Genomic DNA, 21,571 nt, shown 5'->3' on the forward strand with positions numbered 1-21,571 from the left:
GCTCTAATACAGTTCCCTCCTCTGAGCTTGGATTTTATAATTTACAGTTCACACTAACTGGTGTGGATATAACTGACACCTCATTTGCATTGCTGCTTAAGACAAGCCTTTAAAACCTCATAAAAGGGGCTTCAAAAAGTTGGTGGGAAATTCCATTATCTTTCAATTCCATTTTTCCATAAACGTTTTTGAAGCCCCTATTGTATTTCGGTTTTCATAGCGTAAGTTTCTAGCAGTAAATTTGGGTATGAGTATTGTCAAGGCGTTTACCCTTATTCCAAATGACCTTCCAGGATAGATGTGTGCAGCTTATATTGCTGCCAACAGAAAAGGAAAATGTGCTCCTGACCTCTGTTTTTGTCAGCACGAAATCTTAAAATTAAGAAAATCATTAAATATTAAGAAAAAATATATATATTTCTCTTATCTTTTAAAAGTTTGTTGTTATTCTAGTGCAAGAACCCCACATTAAAAGTTATTTTAACCTCACTGAGCGTAACGCTACGGTGTGCAACAGAGCAGCTAGGGGAGCAAAGCAATGTAGTCCCCAGGGGATACCAAAACCAGACTTTGGGGCCATGGCGTGGCACCCCATCAGACAGGACTGGAAAACGCTTCCAAAGATCAACAAATAGACCTGGAACTAATTATAGGCTCTTTTTGTCATTGTTTTGGTTTGCGTTTGTGTTTTTTCCTGTTTGGTTATGCTCTGTCTTGTTTTTGTGCTTATTATTGTCTGCAGCTCTATCTAGATAAGATAGGTGGGATAAGCAATCAGGAGAAAACAACGGGACGGATGGTTCCGGCGGGGACATGGGAGAGGGGGAAGCAGGGGAAAGGAAGGGAGGCCAACAAACCCAGGGGTAGGGGAGCAACAAATGATCTAAAATCGATGGCGAGGAGGGTGTAGGAGGACTGGTAGGGCTTGATCAAGGGCAATGTAACCAAAAGTCATTACTGAAACCCAAATGCAGGTCGAACATAATAGTGGGACAAGAGGAAAGTAAAAGGAAATAGAATAAGAAGCAAAGGGCATTTATAGAGTCTAAACGCAGGCATGTGCATATGTAAATGTATGTATATATATAAGAATAGGAAAATAGATCTATGTACATATAGTTATATGTTAAGTATTGAGGTAGCAGACGGACATTGGGCCTCTATTCAAGTACTCTCTTAATGCAAGAATACTTTGTTTTAATAACCTGGCTTTCCGTGATGTTCACCTTCCCAACACAATCACTGAAAACATAATTGGTACATAAGTAAATGTGTTAAAGAAAGCTGATGGTGCCCAGCGATCAAAAGGGGTCTTAAAGGCTTGAAGATAAACAAGCAGCCATCTAACTGAGAAGCAACAAAGTTCACATGGAAGAAGCACATCATCCTGTGTGATCATGATGTGTCGATGGGATCATGTATCAGGGATCAAAGACCCAGAACCAAAAATCATATCAATGTGAATGAGGGAGAATGCGAAGTAGAGACCCAAAGTCCATCTGTAGACAATTGGGCATCGCCGTACAGAAGGGTCACAAGGAAGAAACGAGCCGGTCAGGGTGGAGTATAGCACTGATGAAACATACAACTTTCCTCTAGTTCTTTAATGTCATCTCCCCCGTCATGACCCCAATTCTTCCTTACAAATCTGACTAGACCTGAGCATATACACTGGTACAGATAAGAGCTGGAAACACAGGGAGTTCAGGACAGATAAACCCCTCAGGACCAATATTGAGAGTATTGATACCAGGAGCGTAAGAGGAATGTGAGAAGAGAAAGGGGGAACCAATCACAATGAGCTGCATATAACCCCCTTCCAGGGGTACATTGGTCAGTGTAAGAAGTGAGAAAATAAGAATAATTTATAAATTATCAAGGGTTCATGAGGGAGGGAAGATGTGGAAGGGAGGGGGGAAAATGAGCCAATAACAAGGGCTCAAGTAGAAATAAAATGTTTTGAAAATGATGATGGCAGCAAATGTATAGATGTGCTTGACACAACAGATGTATGTATGGATAAGAGCTGCACGAGCCCCCAAGAAAATGATTTTTTAAAATTGTTTTAAACATTAGTTGAGTAGATTTATTTATTTGGGGTTATCAATAATTGTAGTAGTTTGTGACAGGTGGTGGCATTTTTATTTTAAAGATTCCGACAACGGAGATATTAATTATGACTATGTTCATGAATTGTCCTTGGAAATGAAGCGTCAGAAGATACAGAGGGAACTAATGAAGCTTGAACAAGAAAACATGGAGAAGAGAGAAGAAATTATCATTAAAAAGGAGGTATGTTATTTATTAAAATGACTATGTGCTTCTGATTAATATTGTAGGTACTGACGAGAAAGCTTATTAGCTGTGTGAGTATATCTTTTAGCTGTATTAGGATATGTTAGTTAACTTACTGTATGTCAGCTAATTCATGTGAGTTAATTCATTTAGTTAGACTTAGATCATTCTGTTAGATAAATAGAAAATACAAGGGGTGCCCCCCACCAAACCAGAATGTCCACCCACCCCACCCCCCGCCAGCTATGTATTTACATTTTTTTACAAAACAACAGTATCACCTGCCCACTTCCCCAACACAATTGCTGAAGACAAACTGGGTGTATGATCAAAGGTGATGAAGAAAGCAGATGGTGCTTGGCTATTAAAAGATAAAGCGTCTGGGATCTTAAAAGGTTGAAGTCAAACAATCAGCCATCTAGCAGAGAATCAGCAAAGCTCATGTGTAAAAAGTGCACCAGCCTGTATGATCATGAGGTGTCCACAGGAACTGGCATCAGAAGTTCAAAAATAAACAACCTCATCGAGGTGAAGGAGAGGGGTAAAAGTAGAAATCCAGAGCCCATCTGGGGATAATAGGACATTCCTGAGCAAAGGTGCTACACAGAAGAGAAAATACATCCAATGGGCACGGGGAAACTCACGCCACTCCTAGTTCTTTAATCCTTCCTCCCTGCACTATTATGATCTCAGTCCTCCCTCGCAGATCCTGTTAGACTGGTGTACACACACCAGTACAGACGAGCATTCAATATGCAGAATTCAGGATAGACAAAAACCCTTAGAAACAGTAATGGGAGTAACGATTCCAGGAGGGAAGGGAGAGGAAGTGGGAGTGAGAGAGGGAGACAAATAGCAGTGGTGACAGAATAACACCCTTTGAGGGGGACTAATACCAGGACAATAGGTGACAGCATGGGCAGTGTAAGATGTATAAACAATAATAACAGTACATAATATATAAAGAGTTCACGGGGTTGGTAGTGTGGGGGAGTGAGGGAATAAAGAGGAACTGATATCAAAGGGCTCAAGAAGAAAGATAATGTTTTAAAATTGTTAATGCCAACGTTTGTACATGTCCGCTTATTATAATGGATGTATAGATGGTTATAATATATGGAAGAACCCCCAATAAAATGATTTACTATTTTTTTTAAATCAGGAAAGATTAAAAAAGTATCCCCTTCAAAGCATTTTCCATTACACTTAATACATTCATCAAATCTGTGATTCCATTCTTGGAAACATCTGTCTGGATAGCTGACAGTACCTCTCATTTTTTTCTTCACCCCTCAAGTTGTCAGATTGCTGTCCTTTCATGTCCCTCCTCATTTGCAGAAACAAAAAGTCACATGGAACACGGTCAGGTAAGCAAGGTGCGTAGGGCAAGAGAGTATGCTGTTTTTTTTGCAAAAACTGGTGCACCGAGATGGCTGTGTGAGCAGGTGTGTTGTTGTGGCAAAGCCAGTTTGCCGTCTGCCACAAGTCAGGCCTTTTTTATTGCACGCTGTTATGCACTCTTTTCAGAATCTCTAAATAGAAAGCTAATTAACAGTGTGACCTGGTGGAAAGAGCTCCAAATGCACTATCCCCCTCACATCAAAACACAAATGAACATCAGTTTTTTCGGGGTACCTCTGTGAAGTTTTGTTGTTGAATAAGTGAGCAAAACTGAGACTGTTACCTAAGTCTAGCTAATGTAAATAGGATTTGAATGTAATTGCTTTTAGGTCCACGTCCTTTAGAAAATACCCTATTTCTCTTAGAAGAGTGGAACTCTAGAATTTATCAGAATATAGTTTGTGATTTTTTTTTCTCAGAAGAGAATGAAATTTGATTGTTGTTGCCTTTGGCATTAGCATTCTATAAGGGCAGTTAAGTCACAGATTGATTAAACACGGGTTCTGGAGTCAAAGTAACAAATTCGTGATGGCTATCAAAGTATTTAATTTTTAATCTGAAGTTTAATGTGCGTTGAAAATATATATTTTCATGTCTATGTATAGCATACTTGTTTGGAGGAGTTTCTGAAATGATTTACTGATTTTTGTTTTCCCCCGAAAAGGTTTCGCCAGACGTGGTTAGATCTAAATTGTCTCCATCACCTTCTCTAAGAAAGGCTAGTAAATCTCCAAAGCGAAGGTCAAGCCCCAAGTCGTCTTCGAGCAGCAAGAAGGACAGGAAGACAGCTGCAGTGCCCTCTCCCTTACTGGAGCAGCAGAGGTCAGTGCAGGCATAGATTATGGCAGAATTAAACAGCTTTCATGCACTGATAGTCAAAAGAATTACTTACTAGATCATAGGGAGGGTACTTCTAACGAATTTAGTATTTAGTGTAAGTTATTTCTCATGTTGCAATTAAGCTGAAATGATGAAAAACGAAACCTTTTATCACATCGGCACACACTTATGATCTAATATTTAAAGAAATGAAACAACAGCTGGATTTTCTGGTTTTTGCCTCTTGAATTTGGTCTTCTTTATTCTTTTGCTTATATGTTTATATTTTAATGTATGTGTTTTACAATCTAATATTGTTTTCATCTATTAATAATACTAATATTTGATAACTTTACTTCTCCAGCTTTTTTCACTTAACATTTTTGTTTGTTTATATTAATATAGGTAGCCGTAGTTCATTCTGTTTTGCATTTTATACTATTTCGTTATCACCTTTCCCTTTGTTGAGTGTTTAGGGTGCTTCCAGTTTCTATCACAAATGATGCTGCAATGAATATTCTTATTGTGCTCATGATCAAGGGATCTTTTAACGCATGTTTCATGACTACATTTTCCTGTGTACTGCACAATAGACATGACTGATTGAAGAGAATTGAGGGTGATAGCCGAGCTTTCCCTTTTACGTGATCTTCGACGCTGAGTGCTTCCAGTCCTCTGTGCAGTCACGGTCTTTGTCATCTAACAGCTTGTTAATGATGCTTCCTCCAGTTCTGAGGCCTCCTCCTTCCTCACATGGAGCAGCTTCTCAGCCTGTGTGTGGTGGATAAATATGTCATCTGTGCTGCTTTTCCTCGCACCGAAACCTGTTTCCAACTCCTGAGACGCCTTTGTTTTCAACACTTCAAGTCTCGTCACCAGTAATTGCTGGTGCACCTTGATTGCCTGTTTGATCAACTTCAGATGCCAGAAGTTACTAAAAATCTTCAGATTCTTCATGCTTGCCATTAGTGGTTGGTGCATAAATTTTAATAATAGTCATATGAACTTATCTTCCTTGTAGACATATGGATATATCCTGTCACTGATGGCATTGTTCAATAAAGATTGTGAGATACTCTTTTTAATGATGAATGAGATACTGAGTCCTCTTCAAACGATCACAGTCCTATTCACAAAGGACAGTACCGATCCATTTCAGCTCACTAATGCCTGGGCTATCAATCTTTATATGCTCCATTTCACGTTGAAATGTTTCAATTTTCCCACATTCAAGCTTTGTGCATTCCATGTCTTGATTATTAAGGAGTGCTTGTAGTTCTTTCTCTTGTTTGCGTCTTGGCACGTCAGCAAGCGAGTGTCTCGAGAACAGTACTCTGTGCCCTTCCGTGAAGGTGGCGCTACTTGAGGAGGCAGCTCTTTTCCACTTTTATTTTGTTTCTGAGCAACCTACAGGCCTCTTGATGCTGAATCAGACAAGGTCCCACTACTGTTCATTTGGTCACATTGTTGTGTTATGGTAGCTTGTATATTCCTGAGATGCTGGAAGCTATGCCCCTGGTCATCGAAAGCAAAACAACAAAAGTCTGAATAGCCCTCCTCTCCAACAGCTGACCATTGGCACCTATCTGATCCCAGAATAAAATGCATTTGTCTCTTTCTTCTAGTGTCTAGTGACTCTTAACCTGTTTCTGATCCTTTTACTTTTGATTAGGTTATTATCCTGTCCTCCCCACCCACTCCCACATAAACTGTTCATGCATTTACTCAGTTTCATACTTTTTACAGATTATTGCTGTCAGTAGAATTTTTTTAAAGCATTTTTAGTAGGGTCTCATACAACTCTTATCACAATCCTTACATACATCCATTGTGTCAAGAACATTTGTACATTTGTTGCCATCATCATTCTCAAAACATTTACTTTCTACTTGAGCCCTTGGTATCAGCTCCTTATTTTCCGCCTCCATCCCTGCTCCCCCCCTCCCTCATGAACCCTTGATAATTTATAAATTATTATTTTGTCATATCTTACACTGTCCGACATCTCCCTTCACCCACTTTTCTGTTGTCCATACCCCAGGTTATATGTAGATCCTTGTAATCGGTTCCCCCTTTTTACCCCACCTTCCCTCCATCCTCCCGGTATCACCACTCTCACCACTGGTCCTGAAGGGTTCATCTGTCCTGGATTCCCTGTGTTTCCAGTACCTATCTGTACCAGTGTACATCCTCTGGTCTAGCCAGATTTGTAAGGTAGAATTGGGATCATGATAATGTGGGGAGAGGAAGCATTTAAGAACTAGAGGAAAGTTGTATGTTTCATCGTTGCTACATTACACCCTGACTGGCTCGTCTCCTCCCCACGACCCTTCTGCAAGGGGATGTCCAGTTGCCTACAGATGGGCTTTGGGTCCCCAGTCCACATCCATCCTCATTCACAGTCATATGATTTTTTTGTTCTTTGATGCCTGGTACCTGATCCCTTTAACACCTCGTGATCACACAGGCTGGTGTACTTCTTCCATGTGGGCTTCGTTGCTTCTGAGCTAGATGGCTGTCAGAATTTTTTAAAAATACAATTTTGATTAATTTATAATGTCATTGAAAACTCATTGGTTTTCCAGCCTATAGAAATTTTGATTAATTAAAATGGCATTTTATACTTTGAGCATGGTTTTTTCTTAAGTATCCCTCCAACTCCAATCTTTTCATGCCTAACTCTTAAATTCATTCTTTTTCAGAGTTTTTCCATTTCTTTTTACTGAACATAATTTCTATTCATTTTGTGAACTTATTTGGAACCTTTTCAGTCATGGCTGACAAAGCAAAGTCTAAACAAACCTGAGTTTTTATATTTGGGTGAGCTGTGACAGTAGCTAGGGCCCTGGTGGCGTAACGGCTTCGCTTCGTATGGGGCTGCCAGCAGTTCAAAGCCAGCTGCTCCGAATGAGAACGATGCGGCCCTCCACTCCTATAACGATTTACATCGCACAAGCCCACAGGGCTGCTCTGAGTTGAACTTACTTGATGGCAGTGAGTTTTGTTTTGAGTTGGGTAAGGTAATCGGAATGGGAAAAATCACTGGTTGAGGGCTTAGAACTGGAAACTTGAAAGAGGTGTAGTTCGCCCTTTTAGGAGCCTGATGCAGGAGATTGGTTTATTGCCAGAAATGTGGAGAGTGGCCTCTGCTCGGCGTGAAAGGTCCACTGTTGTGTCTGAGTGGGTCACAGCTGTTTCTGATGCTGCGTTCAAGAGACGTGGTGACTGTGTAGAGCGCACGCTGCCCCTTTCCATAAGGGGGAGGTTTATTGCAGTTGCTGTTGATTGGTGTGGTCTCGTTGGCGCTGACTCACGGCGACCCTGTGTCACAGAAGGAAGCATGCCAGATTCTTTACCATCCTCACAGTTGTTATGCTTGACCCTTTGTGGCAGCCACTGTGGTAAGCCGTGTTGTTCATGGTCTTCCCCCTTTTGCTGGCCCACCCCTACTGTATCCACCATGCTGCCCTTCTCTTGGGACGGATCTCCCCTAATAGTATGTCCAAGGTACTTAGATGAAGTCTTGTCATCCTTGCTGGTAAGGAGTTTTCTGACTGTACTTCTTTTAAGACAAACGTGTGTTCTTCTGACCACCCAGGGTATGTTCAGTATTCTTCTCCAGCACCATATTCAAATGAATACATTCTGCAGTCTTTTTTATTTATTGTCCAACTTTCACATGCATGAGAGTTGATTGAAAAGTTTATTGAAAATAACATGACTTGGGTCTAGTGTGTATATATTAGTTGTCAAAGTGACATCCTTCCTTTCAACAATTGCAGAGATTTACACAGTGATGTACATCTAGCAGGGTTTTTTCCCATGGGTCTGTTCTGGTTTTGCTTTATCAGCTATGACTGAACTGGGAAAAACTGGTTCTGAGCCCTGCTGTTAATTGCCCTTTGCATTATATTTTAGCAATGGCATACATGTTTTACAGTGCCTATAAATTTTAATGTAAAAAATATCAACTGTAACGAAAAACAATTCTCACAGCTGGACCAGTAGGTTGCATCATGGGAAAAGAAAAAGATCAAAGTTGTCCAGGATGCTTTCTGGCTCGGATCTACAGTCGGTGTTCAGGGAAGCGGCAGTGCCTTGCATTGGATCACGTAGTTGGACAGGACCTCTTTAGAGCATTGAAAATCAAGGATGTTACTTTGAAGACTGGGGTGTGCCTTACCCCGCCATGTATCCCCCCCCCCCCCCCCGATATACTTGTGAAAGTTGGACATTGAATATGGAAAACCAAAGGAAAAGCATTACGTGTGAATTAGGGCACTGGAAAAGAGTATTGAAAATATCGTGGCCTGCCAGAAGAACAAAGCAATCTGTTGTTGAGGCGCAGCTGTAGTGTTCCTTAGAGGTAAGGGTGATGAGACTTCAGTACTTTGGCTGTGTTGCCCGGAGAGACCCGTCCCTGAGAAGGCCGCCATGCTCTTGGTAAAGTAGAGGGCAGTGGAAAGAGGAAGACCCTCGTGCGTGCGCCGGGTCACTGAGCAGGAACTGACTGATGGCACCTGGCAGCAACATGAAATGTCAGTTCCTTGAAGATGAGGTCTTGATGGTTCTTTGTGCTAGTGCCCAAGGGCCTACTCTGCAAAGAGCTTTGCGTGGTGATAAGGTTGGCTCAGCCCTCTCATTTCTACTCGAGATTTAGTAAATAACGCAAAGGAAGATGGAAGGAAGTGAACTGTAGACTGATGTGATAACTCTTCCTGAATTCCATCTATTTCCCTAATAAACTATATACCATACTTTTCTTTTCTCAATCTTGATGCTGCATTTTTCTTTCTTTTTGTTTTTCAAAGATCATTTTATTCGGTGCCCTTACAGCTCTTTTAACAATCCACATATCGATTGTATCAAGCATATTTGTATATATGTTGCTATCATTATTTTCTAAACATTTATACTTTCCATTGAACCCTTGGTATAAGCTCTTCTTTTTTTCCTTCCCTACCCCCACCCTTATGACCCCTTGATCAATTATAAATTATTGTTCTTTTCATATCTTACACCAGCTGCTGTCTTCCTTCCCCTGCGGTTTCTGTTGTTTGTCCCCCTGGAAGGGGGGTGGGGATAGTTGTGGGTCCATCATCGTGATCAGTTCACCCTTTCTCCCCTCCTCTCTATACCTTCCCCCACCCTCCTGGTATCACTACTCCTGTTCCTGGATTCTGTGTGTCGTAGGCTCATATCTCTTAGCTGTCCCTGTGCACATGCTCTGGTCTAGCCCGCAGTGAAAGACAGTACTGGGGTCCTGAACCATACTCTCTTAATTTTCATGTATTCATCAAAACTTTGAAATTTATATTTTTCATAGAAAGTTTTAATAGATATCAAATGAAGGGTTAGTCTCATCATACATTAATCCATTAATTTTTTTTCTTATGATTATTAATAACTAATACATCCCTTGATAACTATTATCTTTTTGTAATCTTGCCCACAAATTTGGGGAAAAGATTATAATGACAAGAGAACTCAAGTCCACAGGAAGTAAACTGCAAGATTTAGTGCATAGAAAGGGAAATAAGTAGACAATGAACATTTTCCAGATGTGTGAAAATAGATAGCTATGAAAACAGAATACCAAACTAAAAACTCATGGTATATGGCTTACAGAGAAACAGCTGATGCAGAAAATAGGAATCCCCTTAAACAATAACTTCATAATTTTAGTACAACTTAGGAGGATTTTGAATTCACATGATGACAGCAGTTGGTCTTGGAGGGTAAAAAGGCATTTTGTATAATAAGGCCTCTTGCAAAGAAAAAGATTTTCACACCCAAAATACCAGAAATAGGAGGTAGCAAACTTTAGAAGTAGTAAGGTGGTTACTGCTTAAAGGATTTGAAGGCAAGCGTGAGTTGTAGAAAGTACTAGAGAGAAGGAAATGACAAGACGTGAAAGCATAAAAGATATTCAGGATTCAGTAACTGCAGATAGGTAGAGCCAGAGAAATTGGTTACATGAAGACATCATTTTTTTAAAATTAGACAACTTGGAAGTTTCAGATTCTGATGATTTGTTGCACTATAGAAAAGATTCTTCAAAGCACCCAAATTCCTGATTTCCAATGAGTAATCTTTTGTAAATGCCCCCAAAGAAAATTCAGAATCAAATGAAAATGGAAGCACATCATACCAAAAAGAGTGCTCAGGGGTCTGTGTATAGTAATAAAGCACATCAAAAAAGAAGAAAGAAATAATAAATACATCAACAACATACTGGACATGGGACTAATCTCTAAAATTTGTAGAAAACCTTATCACCTAATGAGAAAAAAGACAATAAATTTAAATGTGGGAAGAGTACCCTAGCAGACAATTCACCTAAAAGACATTCAGGTAGCCATTAAATCCATCACATGATCATTACCCATTAGAAGCATATCAAAACAGTGAGGAACCTCCTCACCCCAACATTAATGGCATGGTTTGGAAAAACAGTAATGGTTTCAGGAGACTGGAACCCCCATATACTGCTGGAGAGATCGTGGTACAGCCACGATCGAAAGCCATATATATGTGCTTCCTCAGAAGGTTGAGAATGGAAATACCATACTGATTGTCACCGTCATCAAGTGGATTGCCAGCAATTCCTCTAGTTGGCATATCTCCCAGCTAGAGGAATGGAGCCCTGCTCGCCCTAGTACTCTTCACAGGAGCAGAAAGATGGAAACATCTAAATGCCCCTTAGTAGAATGGATAAAGAAACTATGGTACATGCACATTCAGTGGAATACTACCAACACGTAAGCCTGGAAGACATGCTGAATGAAATAACTCAACCACGCAAGGACAACTACTATACGAGACCACTATTCTAGAAAGTATAAAAAGGGTTTTCATACCTTTGACGGTTACCAGGGCTGTGTAGGGAAGGGAGGGTAAAATACTAACTAGAGGGCAATCACAATATTAAAGTGAGTGAAGCGGAAGTCAGAAGAATTAATGAATGGGTTTTTTTTAATTCGCAATTAAAAAGATGAAAAACAGGTAACTAGTATGGGGAAAAATCTCATTGTCCTTGTGGTTTTCACCTCTATTATGTTACTAAATGCTACAAGGTAAGACAGTAATGTTTTCAGAACACTCAGGGAAGAAGTTGACGATTTCAGAATGCCATGTCCAGTCAGTCATTCTTTAGATCTGAGGCAGAAATAGACAGCTTTGATGGAGAAGAATGTCAAGTTCTGTCACTTTGATAAGATTATTTGAAATACCAAATAAAGAGAGGCTCCCTTTTCAGGTAGATTAACACTTAAATTCTGTTTCAGATAGATTCATGTGAATGTCAAAATCCAACACTTTAGGGTACCTTTTCTGTACTCTTAGAATTAGGAATGGTTTCTGAGAGACAACTCAAAGATTTAGGTTAATATTTTTTAGCAACACTTGAGATTTCATTTATAATGAAATAATATGTTATATGTATAACAATATTGTGGATGATGTAATAATGTGTTTTTATAACTATGCAATCGATGAAGCCACCTATAAAATGTATAAGCATGAGATTGTTTAAAGAAGTTACAGAGCATATATTTTAAAAAATTCTTTAATGATATAAGTCTACCTTTTGTTACAGGAAATGCTCATACTATATTTAGTATAAAAAATATGTATAAAGCATTTTGCAAGTATATTTGTGTGTGTGTGCATGCCACTGAGTGCATGTGACATAGCTTGACACGGAAAATCATCTGACAGTATATCCAAGATAGTAGCAATTGTTCAACGTGTGCAGTGGAATTATTTTTACCTCTTCATTTATATTATCACTGGTTTTTTTCTTTGGTATTGCTTACAGGAAGTATATTTATAAGCTAATAAGCAATGCTTTTAACTTCTGAGAAATGTTCTGTAGTTTATTCATTTAAATTTAGGATAATTTCTCTTTATAGTCCACTCCTATCTTTTCTTAGAAACCTACTTTTAAATTTTTATAATAAATCTTGGTAACAAAACATGTGGCAAATAAACTAATTCTTCGCATACTTCTCTGCTTGTGTTGTCTGTGCGTTTGTTGCTAGCATACAGTGTAGTGAAGGGCACTGCTTAAAAGAATTGCTGTCTTTTTTTTAATTGCTTTGTTAAAATGTGAAAACCGTATATCCACATGACCTTCTAAAAGTATTTGGGACTTGGAATGATAGCTTTTTGTTGCCTTCAGGACTTCAAAAAGCAACCAAAGCAAAAAGAAAGGACCGCGCACTCCTAGCCCCCCCCCTCCGACACAGGAAGAGGTGGCTTTGGGGAAAAAGTACAGAGAGAAGTATAAAGTCAAAGACAGGATAGAAGAAAGACCAAGAGATGGGAAGGACAGAGGAAGAGATTTTGAAAGACAAAGAGAGAAGAGGGAAAAACCAAGGTAAGTAGGAGGGTATGTTTCTCACGATGCTATGTTTATAGACTGGAGGGTGCATACCTTATTTCTAACTGTGTATGGGTGTTTAGTTATCCCCATGGTGAGTCATGTACAACTCAGTAAGCATTAACTTTTCATATAAATGGAGTGGGAAATGGTGAGCACTGATACTCTTCTGAAAAAGCTCTTTATTTTGAAATGTAACTATTATTTCTAAATTACAGGTCACTGCATTGACTGAGAATTTTTGGTTTACAATAAATACCATCTCATAAATCAGTTGTTTTCTCCACAGGCAGTACTTTCAAAAGATTTTCTAACCTAAAAGCTCTTGATTTTTAGCATTCACTTAATTGATGTTAGAACAAGTATCTTTTTCCTAGGAGTCAACCTAGAGATCATGTTTCCCCGCTTTATAAGGGTTCATGTGCCGTGTACAAATGTGATAGGGCCATATTTCCCTTTTTAATTTTTTATTCACTTTTAAATTTATTTTTTCATGACATTTTTATTTCCTCCAGAAAAAAAGTTAGCTCTTTAGTGGAATCACGCTCTCTTTTCCCCTGGAGTTACAGTGTCATGGAAAACAACAAGCCCTGACTTCTTCTGCAGGCAGAGGAACTGGAATCAAAGCTACTTGTTTCCACTGATCCCCTGCTGCTCCACTTGTGTGAAATGTGCATGACACTGCCTCGCAGGATTAAGGCGGGATTAAATTGGGAGGATGCGTAAAATCTGGCAAAATGTTTAGTAAAATGTATCCCTCCTCTTGTTTTATAATAAAATGTAATGTGGAAGTATTTTTAAAATACCCTTCCATTCAGTCTTTTTGTCTAACCTACATGGTTAGTGTAATACAGCCAAGAAGACGTTTAGATTTTTTTCTAGTTGGTTCTTAGGCAGTATTACAATCTGAGTCAGTTACTAGTGGGCTTGGGCACGGAAGGCAGGAGTTCCCAAACTTTACCACACGTTGAAATTACCCAAGGATCTGTACGCAATATTGAGAATGGGTTCTGGTATCAGTTAGATTTCATTGGTATTACGGTAGACAACCTAGGAAACGTTTGTTTTGGGGGGTTGGGGGACAGTTTTTTGTTTATATTTTCTTTGAATCAGGCAGTGTCGGGTTTGTAGGGGAAAATGTGCAGCTTTAAGTTTTGGGGGTTTTTTGAAGGGGAAAGGGCTGGTATGAGGTGTTAACCTTCCAAGCAAGATTCTCTAGGACTACAGGATATAAGGGATTATTTTAAGGTCATAAAGGATGCTTTCCTGCTGGGTTACCATAGGCGTATCCCTGGTGGTAGAAAAAAGCACAAAGAATAGAGAGGTGGTTTTCTCTCTCTCTCTTCTCTGTATCCCAGTAATTCGTGTGTGCTTTGATGAGGTGAAGTTCACTACTCTCCCTCTAAACAAAATTAAGAATTCCTTGTGTTTCCTGAGCTCTCATCAGAAAGGATTTGAGTAGTGCTTTCACTCAAACTTTCATGGACTGTGTCAACTTTGTTAAGAACATATTCTGTTCCCGGAATGTTTGTTCATTCAAGTAACCCTAAATTCTCTCATGTGGTTAACGGAATGTTATCTTGTCTTCTAATTTGAACAGTAGACCTCACTAGGCTTTGATTAATTTATACATGGTTGATTAAATCACGACTTCAACCTGCTGATCCAAAAAAACCGATAGATTCATTCAATCACTACTTTTAGAGCATGTAACACTTTTTCTATAATATTGTTCAATAAACGCTCCAGGATCTTGCTTTGTATACAGAATAGGAAAATGCTGAAACTGAAACTGATTAAATAATTTTGCTTCTGTAAATTATTCTAGAAGAGGTAAAACAAAAATTAAGTTCAAGTTAGGCATTTTGTCAGAAAATCACTTGTGTCGGGAATATCCTCTTGGTAACATACGTCCAAGTAAACAGGATTTCGATGCCGCTGTGTCAGTAGCTATGTATTACCATCTTTTATCAGTGAAAACCCATTTGGCAGGCATTCCTTTGCTTACATCAGAAAGTGGACAAATGCATTAGCAGTGTGTGAAGAGTGAAGGCTTGAACAAGAGCAGTACTTTTTGGAAGGCAGTGAGCGACTGTGCATATCATTCACTCTGCCAGACATATATAATTAATCAATATGATTATAATATATATAATCACCTGGATGTAGAAATCTGTTTACTTACTGTTAACCAAAAACAAAAGAAGAAAGCAAGCCTCATTCGAATCCAACTATGGTGAACATATAGGACAGAGTGGAACTGCCCCTGCAGCTTTCCGAGACCCTGACTCTTTACGGCAGTAGTGTCTCCCACAGTAGTCTCCAATGCCCAGCGTGCAGTTAGCAGCCCAGGAGTATACATTTCTGGATGGATTCTAGCCAGGTTTGAAAGACAGGTGTGATCATTCAAAACTTGTTGGCTTTGATTTGAACTAAATAGAATAAACAAATAATTGCTAATCTGATACTCATACTTCCTTTCAGTGATGGTACACATTTATAGAAACAAATAAATCCTGTTGCTAGTTTCATTTTGAGCCCATCTACTAGCCAAATTCAAAAAACATGACTTGGGCTGGTGAATTTCACCCGGCGGACATGAACTACAGGAGGTATAATAAACCTCTAATTTCTTCGAGGGATTTGTGAATTGCTTGTGCACCAAGCACTTTCTATAGGCCAAGTAAACACTATCTGGAGTACATGTGTACTCGTTGTGTGATTGCATGCCAAAGAGAAAATACCGCATTGACATCATCATGGAACACTTCATACATTGAAGTATATATAGTAGATAATGATCCTCTTATGTTTGTCATATATCTTCAAAAATTATGCAGTGGTGGAATCTTCACACCTGCCTTTTTCCTTGCTCTATCCAGTACTATTTTAAAGCAAATTTTGGACATTTTATCATTTGATCATGTATATATTTTAGTATGTATTACTAAAAGAGAAATTTAAAATACGCATATCATCACTCAACTAATATCACACCGAAAAGAAAAAAAATGTATTTAGTTTTAAAATACAAACTTTAAAAACATTCCTGAATTTGTCACAGCTTCTGTAACATTTCCTCCATTGGTAGATATTAGCACAAGTACTATCATGAAAGGGTATGCATACTTTTTAATATTAAAATATAACATTTGAACTTAAGTTGATTATTTGTCTAGGGTAGTCTTTTTCTGCATCTAGTGAATAAAGTGCAGTTTCTAGACCTAATGGTGTCTTCTTATGATTGCCATTTACGTCTGGAGATAGAAGACTACTAAGGTTCGGTATGTAGAAGAACATAATGATCCAACACCGCAAACTTAGCTTCCATTAACTCAGGTTGGCGCCTGGCAGCCCACAGTCGAACTGACCCATGACATCGGCTTCATAGGAGGTACGTTTTATGGAAGAAAGCCTTGTGATGCAGTGACTAAAATGCTCAACTGTTAGTTCATTTCAAGGCCAGCAGTTCTAACCCACCAGCCAGCCCTGGATATCCTATGGGGAATTTAAACTGCCAACCTTTTGGTTAGCAGTCAAGTGTTTGCATCACCAAAAGCTCCAACCAGGGCCATGCTGATGCCAACTCATAGCAGTCCTCTCTGAGTTCCCAGGACTGTGCATCTTATACAGGAGCAGACAGCCTCATCTTCTGTTTTGAAGCTGCTGGTGAATTGGAGCCATTGACTTTTTGGTTAGCAGCCAAGTGCTTCACCACAACACCTGCAAAGCTCCTTCAACTTGTAATAATTCCGCCTGCCCATTCAGTGGAGTCAGTTCTGACTCAGAGCAGTCCAAAGGACAAAAGGGAACTGCCCCATATTTTTTCTAAGGCTTTGTGGAAGCAAACATTTTTTCAACAGCTGGTGGGGTACAACCATTGATTAGCAGCTGAACTCTTAATTACTGTCCCACTTATAAATAACAACAGTGAACCTTAACTTTCTTTAGACTTAACAATAGGCAGGTTAATGCAGCCAACATCAAATCGTTTGGTCTGTTGTACACTGAGTGTCTGAGCCAGAACCGACTCTGGCACTGAACAGCACTGCTGCAGACCTTTGTGGGTTGAAGGCACGAGCAGAGTGTTGTGCTCCAGCAGTGTCTGAGAGGTTTACACTCAGCAGACTGGACACAAGGAAGACAGAATCCGCTTGTGAAAAATGAAACCCATAAAGACAGCAGGGGGAAATTGACGAGAGACGAACTATAGAAGATTAACTCCCTCTGGGAGGCGCTCAAAATACTACTGAGGAAGAGCTGTCTCCTCAAAGCAGAGTAAACCTTACTGATGAGACACAACTCACCTCGAGAGGGGGAAAGCTGCAGATGTCCATTAACAATCTCAACATGGAAATTATAAGCCTTCAGAAATGAGATGCATAAAAATCATCCTATGTATTAGTGAAGCCAAAATACACGATATTGGACTAAATTGGATAACCATGTGGTTTACCATGCCGGGAATGACAATTTCATGAGGAATGGCATCACATTAATTCATCATCAAAAAGAACATTTAAAGATATATCTTGAAGTACAATGTGATAGTTAATATCTAATAACTACAAGTACACCTGTTAATTCAAATATGATTTAGATTCCAACACCTGAAGTTGGTGATGGAGAAATTTAAGAATTCTACCAGAGTTGTTTAGTCTGAAGTTGATCACACCTAAAATCAATGTGCTTTGATAATTATTGGTGATTGCAGTTGGAAAGTTGGAAACAGAAAAAGTATCAGTAGTTGGGAAATAAGGCCTTGGTGATAGAAATGAAGCTGAAGATTGAATGAGAAAATTTTGTAAGACTAATGACTTCTTTATTGAAAAATGTCCTTTTTTCCAGCAATATAAATGGCGAATCTCCATGTGGACCTCACCAGATAAAGGAATCAAACTGACTGCATCTGTGAGAAGAGTTGATGGAGAAGCTCAGTGTTAGCCAAATTAGGGCAGGGAATGTGATCATTAATTGCCCCCCTATTGGTTCAGGTTGAAACTAAAGAAAATTGAACATGCTCATGAGATTCACTGTATCACCTGGAGTATATCCCGCTGAAAACATAGACTATCACAACACTTTTGATCCGTTGAATGGTAATAACTAAAGACCAGATGAATTGGGATATGACATCAGTCTTATTGGTGGAGAAACAAAATGCCTTAAAAAGACAAGAAAGAAAGAAAAGACAGAAGTGAATGTCAGAAGAGATTCTAAAACTTAATCATGGCGTAGCCAAAAGCAAATGAAAGAGGGACTGGCCCCAATCCCAACTACGTGGACAGCCCCCTCTCTCCCCAGAAGAATGCACTTCAGAGGACAGCACTGAAGCTACAGCTCAGGGAGAGGGACATGTCGGACCAGAGCACATGGGAGCAAATGAAGGAGAAGGAAGAGTGCAGTACATCCTGGCCCACCAATCCTGGAGGATGATATCCCCGCTTAGAGCAGCCAGTACACAGAGTGGACCATAGGCTGGCCCCGCCATGAGATAAAATGCCCTCACTGACCCATAGCGCTACGGGGGACAACACTGAAGACAGTGTGGAAATTGTGCCCAATCTGACCCCACCACTCCTGTGAAATGCTAAGTGTGCAACAGAACAGCAATGGGAGCAGATTGATGAAGTCCCCTGGGAATACCAAAAGTACACTGTGGCATCAGGGCGTGACACCCTATCAGGCTCTGGAAAACATCCCTAAAGGTCAACAAAAAGACCGTGAACTATTTCTAGGCTTTTTGGTTTGTTTGTTTGTTTGTCTTTGGTTGCTGTTTTTGTTGTTGCTTTTGTAGCTTTGTTTTGCTGTCTTGTTTTTGTGCATATTATTATCTCTGCATGTCTGTCTAGATAAGATAGGTGTAATAAACCATCTTGAGGAGAAAACAATGGGACTGACGGTTCCAGGGGGTCCCGGGAGAGGGGGAAGCGGGGAAAGGAAGTAGTTGTTAAACCCACGGACAGGGGAACAACAAGTTCCCCTAAAATTGATGGCGAGGAGGTGTAGGAGGACTGGTAGGGCTTGATCAAGGGCAATGTGCCCAAGAAGAATAACTGAAACCCAAATGAAGGCTGAACATGATAGTGGGACAAGAAGAAAGTGAAAGGAAATAGAGGAAAGAACTAGGAGGCAAAGGGAATTTATAGAGGTCTAAATACAGGCATGTACATATGTAAATGTATTTATATATGACGTTGGGGAAATAGATCTATGGACATATAGTTATAGGATTAGTATTAAGGCAGCAAATGGACATTGGGCCTCTACTCAAGTACTCCTTCAACACAAGAATACTTTGTTCTATTAACCTGGCATTCCATGATGTTCACCTTCCTGACACAAGCGCTGAAGACAAAGTGGGTGCATAAGGAAAGGTGGTGAAGAAAGCTGATGGTGCCTGGCTATCAAAAGATATAACATCTGGGATCTTTAAGGCTTGAAGATAAACAAGCGTCTATCTAGCTGAGAAGCAACAAAGCCCGCATTGAAGAAGCACACCAACCTGTGCGATCACGAGGTGTCAATGGGATCAAGTATCAGGCATCAAAAAACAAAAATCATATTATGAATGTGGGGGAGTACAGAGTGGGGACCCAAAACCCATCTGTAGGCAACTGGACATCTCCTTACAGAAGGGCTGTGGGAAGGAGACGAGCCAGTCAGGGTGCAGTATAGTACTGATGAAACATACAACTTTCCTCTAGTTTTTTATTGCCCCCACTACCATGACCCCAATTCTACCTTACAAATTTGGCTAGACCAGAGCATGTACACGGGTACAGATAAGAGCTGGAAACAGGGAATCCAGGACAGATAAACTCCCCAGGACCAATATCGAGAGTAGCCATACCAGGAAGGGAAGGGGAAGGTGCGGGGAGACAGGGGAACCCATCACAATGATCCAGTATTCTTTTTCAATAGCATAATTTAACTCATCTCTGGTCTTGCTTATTTCTTGTCCAACTTCACCATGTACGTGAGGTGGCTGAGAATACCCTTGCGTGGGTCAGGCACACACACCTCGGTCTTCAAGGCGACATCCTTGCTCTTCAGCACTTTTATTTTTTTTATTTTTAAAGGTTTTTTTTCCAATCATTTTATTGGGGGCTCGTACAAGTCTTATCACAATCCATACATATATCCTTTATGTCAAGTACATTTGTACATTTGTTGTCATCATCCTTCTCAAAACATTTGCTTTCTACTTGAGCCCTTATCAGCTCCTCGTTTTCCCGCTCCCTCCTGTTCCCTCCTCCCTCATGAACCCTTGATAATTTATAAATTATTATTATTTTGTCATATCTTACCCACTCCACCCATTTTTCTGTTGTCCATCCCCAAGGGAGGAGGTTATAGGTAGATCCTTGTAATGGGTTCCCCCTTTCCCTCCCACACTCCCCCCATCCTCCTGGTATCCCCACTCTCAGCTCTAGTCTTGAAGGAATCATCTGTCCTGGGTTCCCTGTGTTTCTGATTCCTATCTGTACCAGTGCACATCCTCTGGTGTAGCTGGATTTGTAAGGTAGAATTGAAATCATGATAGTGGGGGGTGAGGAAGCATTTGGAACTAGAGGGAAGTTGTATGTTTCATCATTGCTGCACTGCACCCTGACTGGCTCGTCTCCTCCCCACAACCCTTTCCTAAGGGGATGTCCAGTTGCTTACTGATGGGTCTTCTTGGGTCCCCAATCTGTACTCCTCCCCCCCCTCCTTCACAATGATTTGATTTTTTTGTTCTTTGATGCCTGATACCTGATCCCTTCAACACCTCGTGATCACATAGGCTGTTGTGCTTCCACGTGGGCTCTGTTTCTTCTGAGCTAGATGGCCGCTTCTAGCCTTCAAGACCCCAGACGCTATCTTTTTTTCTCACTCCCCCTCCCCCTAGATCCCGCCCGACGCTATATCTTTTGATAGCCAGGCACCAAGAGATCTTGTGTAGGAGATTTGCCCAGTGCAGTGCATTGTTTGATTTTGTCACTACTGCTTCCTTGAGTGGCCTTTGTGGATCCAAGTAAAATCAAGTCTTTGACAACTTCAATCTTTTCCTATTTATTACGATTTTGTGTATTGATCCAATTGAGAAAATGTTGGTTTTCTTTACATAGAATTATAGTTCATATTGAAAACGGTAGGCTTTTATTCACCAGTAAGTGCTTCAAGTCCTCCTCTCTTCCAGCAAACATGGTGTGTCATCTGCATGTCACAGGTTGTTAATATGCCGTGTTGGTGTTCATATATCCAGCTTCTCTGATTGTGCTCAGCATTCATATTGAATAAGTATCGTGAAAATGTACCAGTCTGAAGCACCCCTTTCCTGATTTTAAGATATGCAATCTCGTTTGTCTGTTCAAGTAACTAACTCTTAGACTTTTGTACAGGTTCTAAATGAGCACAATGAAATGTTCTGGAATTCGCGTTCTTCTCAGTTTTATCCATAATTTGCTATGATCCACAGAGCCGATGCCATATATTGCCAGTGAAGTGCAGAGAAACATTTCTCTGGTATTTTCTGCGTTCAACCAAGATCCATCTCATGTCAACAGTGCCCTTCTATTCCATGCCTCCTTCTGCATCCAGCTTAAATTTTAGCAGCTCCTTCTCAAATTTATGACAGTTTTCTATAAATATCATTATTCTATAATTTCTTCATTCTGTTGGGTCACCTTT

The 21,571-nt window shown here is 40.0% G+C and overlaps 1 protein-coding gene across 1 annotated transcript in view; it reads left to right on the plus strand.

Moving 5' to 3' along the window:
* The window catches only part of ZC3H13 (zinc finger CCCH-type containing 13), a 100,054-nt gene that overhangs the window by 22,449 nt on the left and 56,034 nt on the right, over nucleotides 1-21,571 (plus strand). The window contains exons 6-8 of the mRNA XM_045289071.1: nucleotides 2,153-2,292; nucleotides 4,361-4,518; nucleotides 12,698-12,895. Coding sequence (XP_045145006.1) covers nucleotides 2,153-2,292; nucleotides 4,361-4,518; nucleotides 12,698-12,895 — 496 coding nt within the window. The remainder of the gene's footprint in view (nucleotides 1-2,152; nucleotides 2,293-4,360; nucleotides 4,519-12,697; nucleotides 12,896-21,571) is intronic.

This window comes from Echinops telfairi, unplaced genomic scaffold (genome assembly GCF_000313985.2).
Source record: "Echinops telfairi isolate 266 unplaced genomic scaffold, ASM31398v2 ScPeMD7_24;HRSCAF=84, whole genome shotgun sequence".
Lineage (NCBI taxonomy): Eukaryota > Metazoa > Chordata > Mammalia > Afrosoricida > Tenrecidae > Echinops > Echinops telfairi.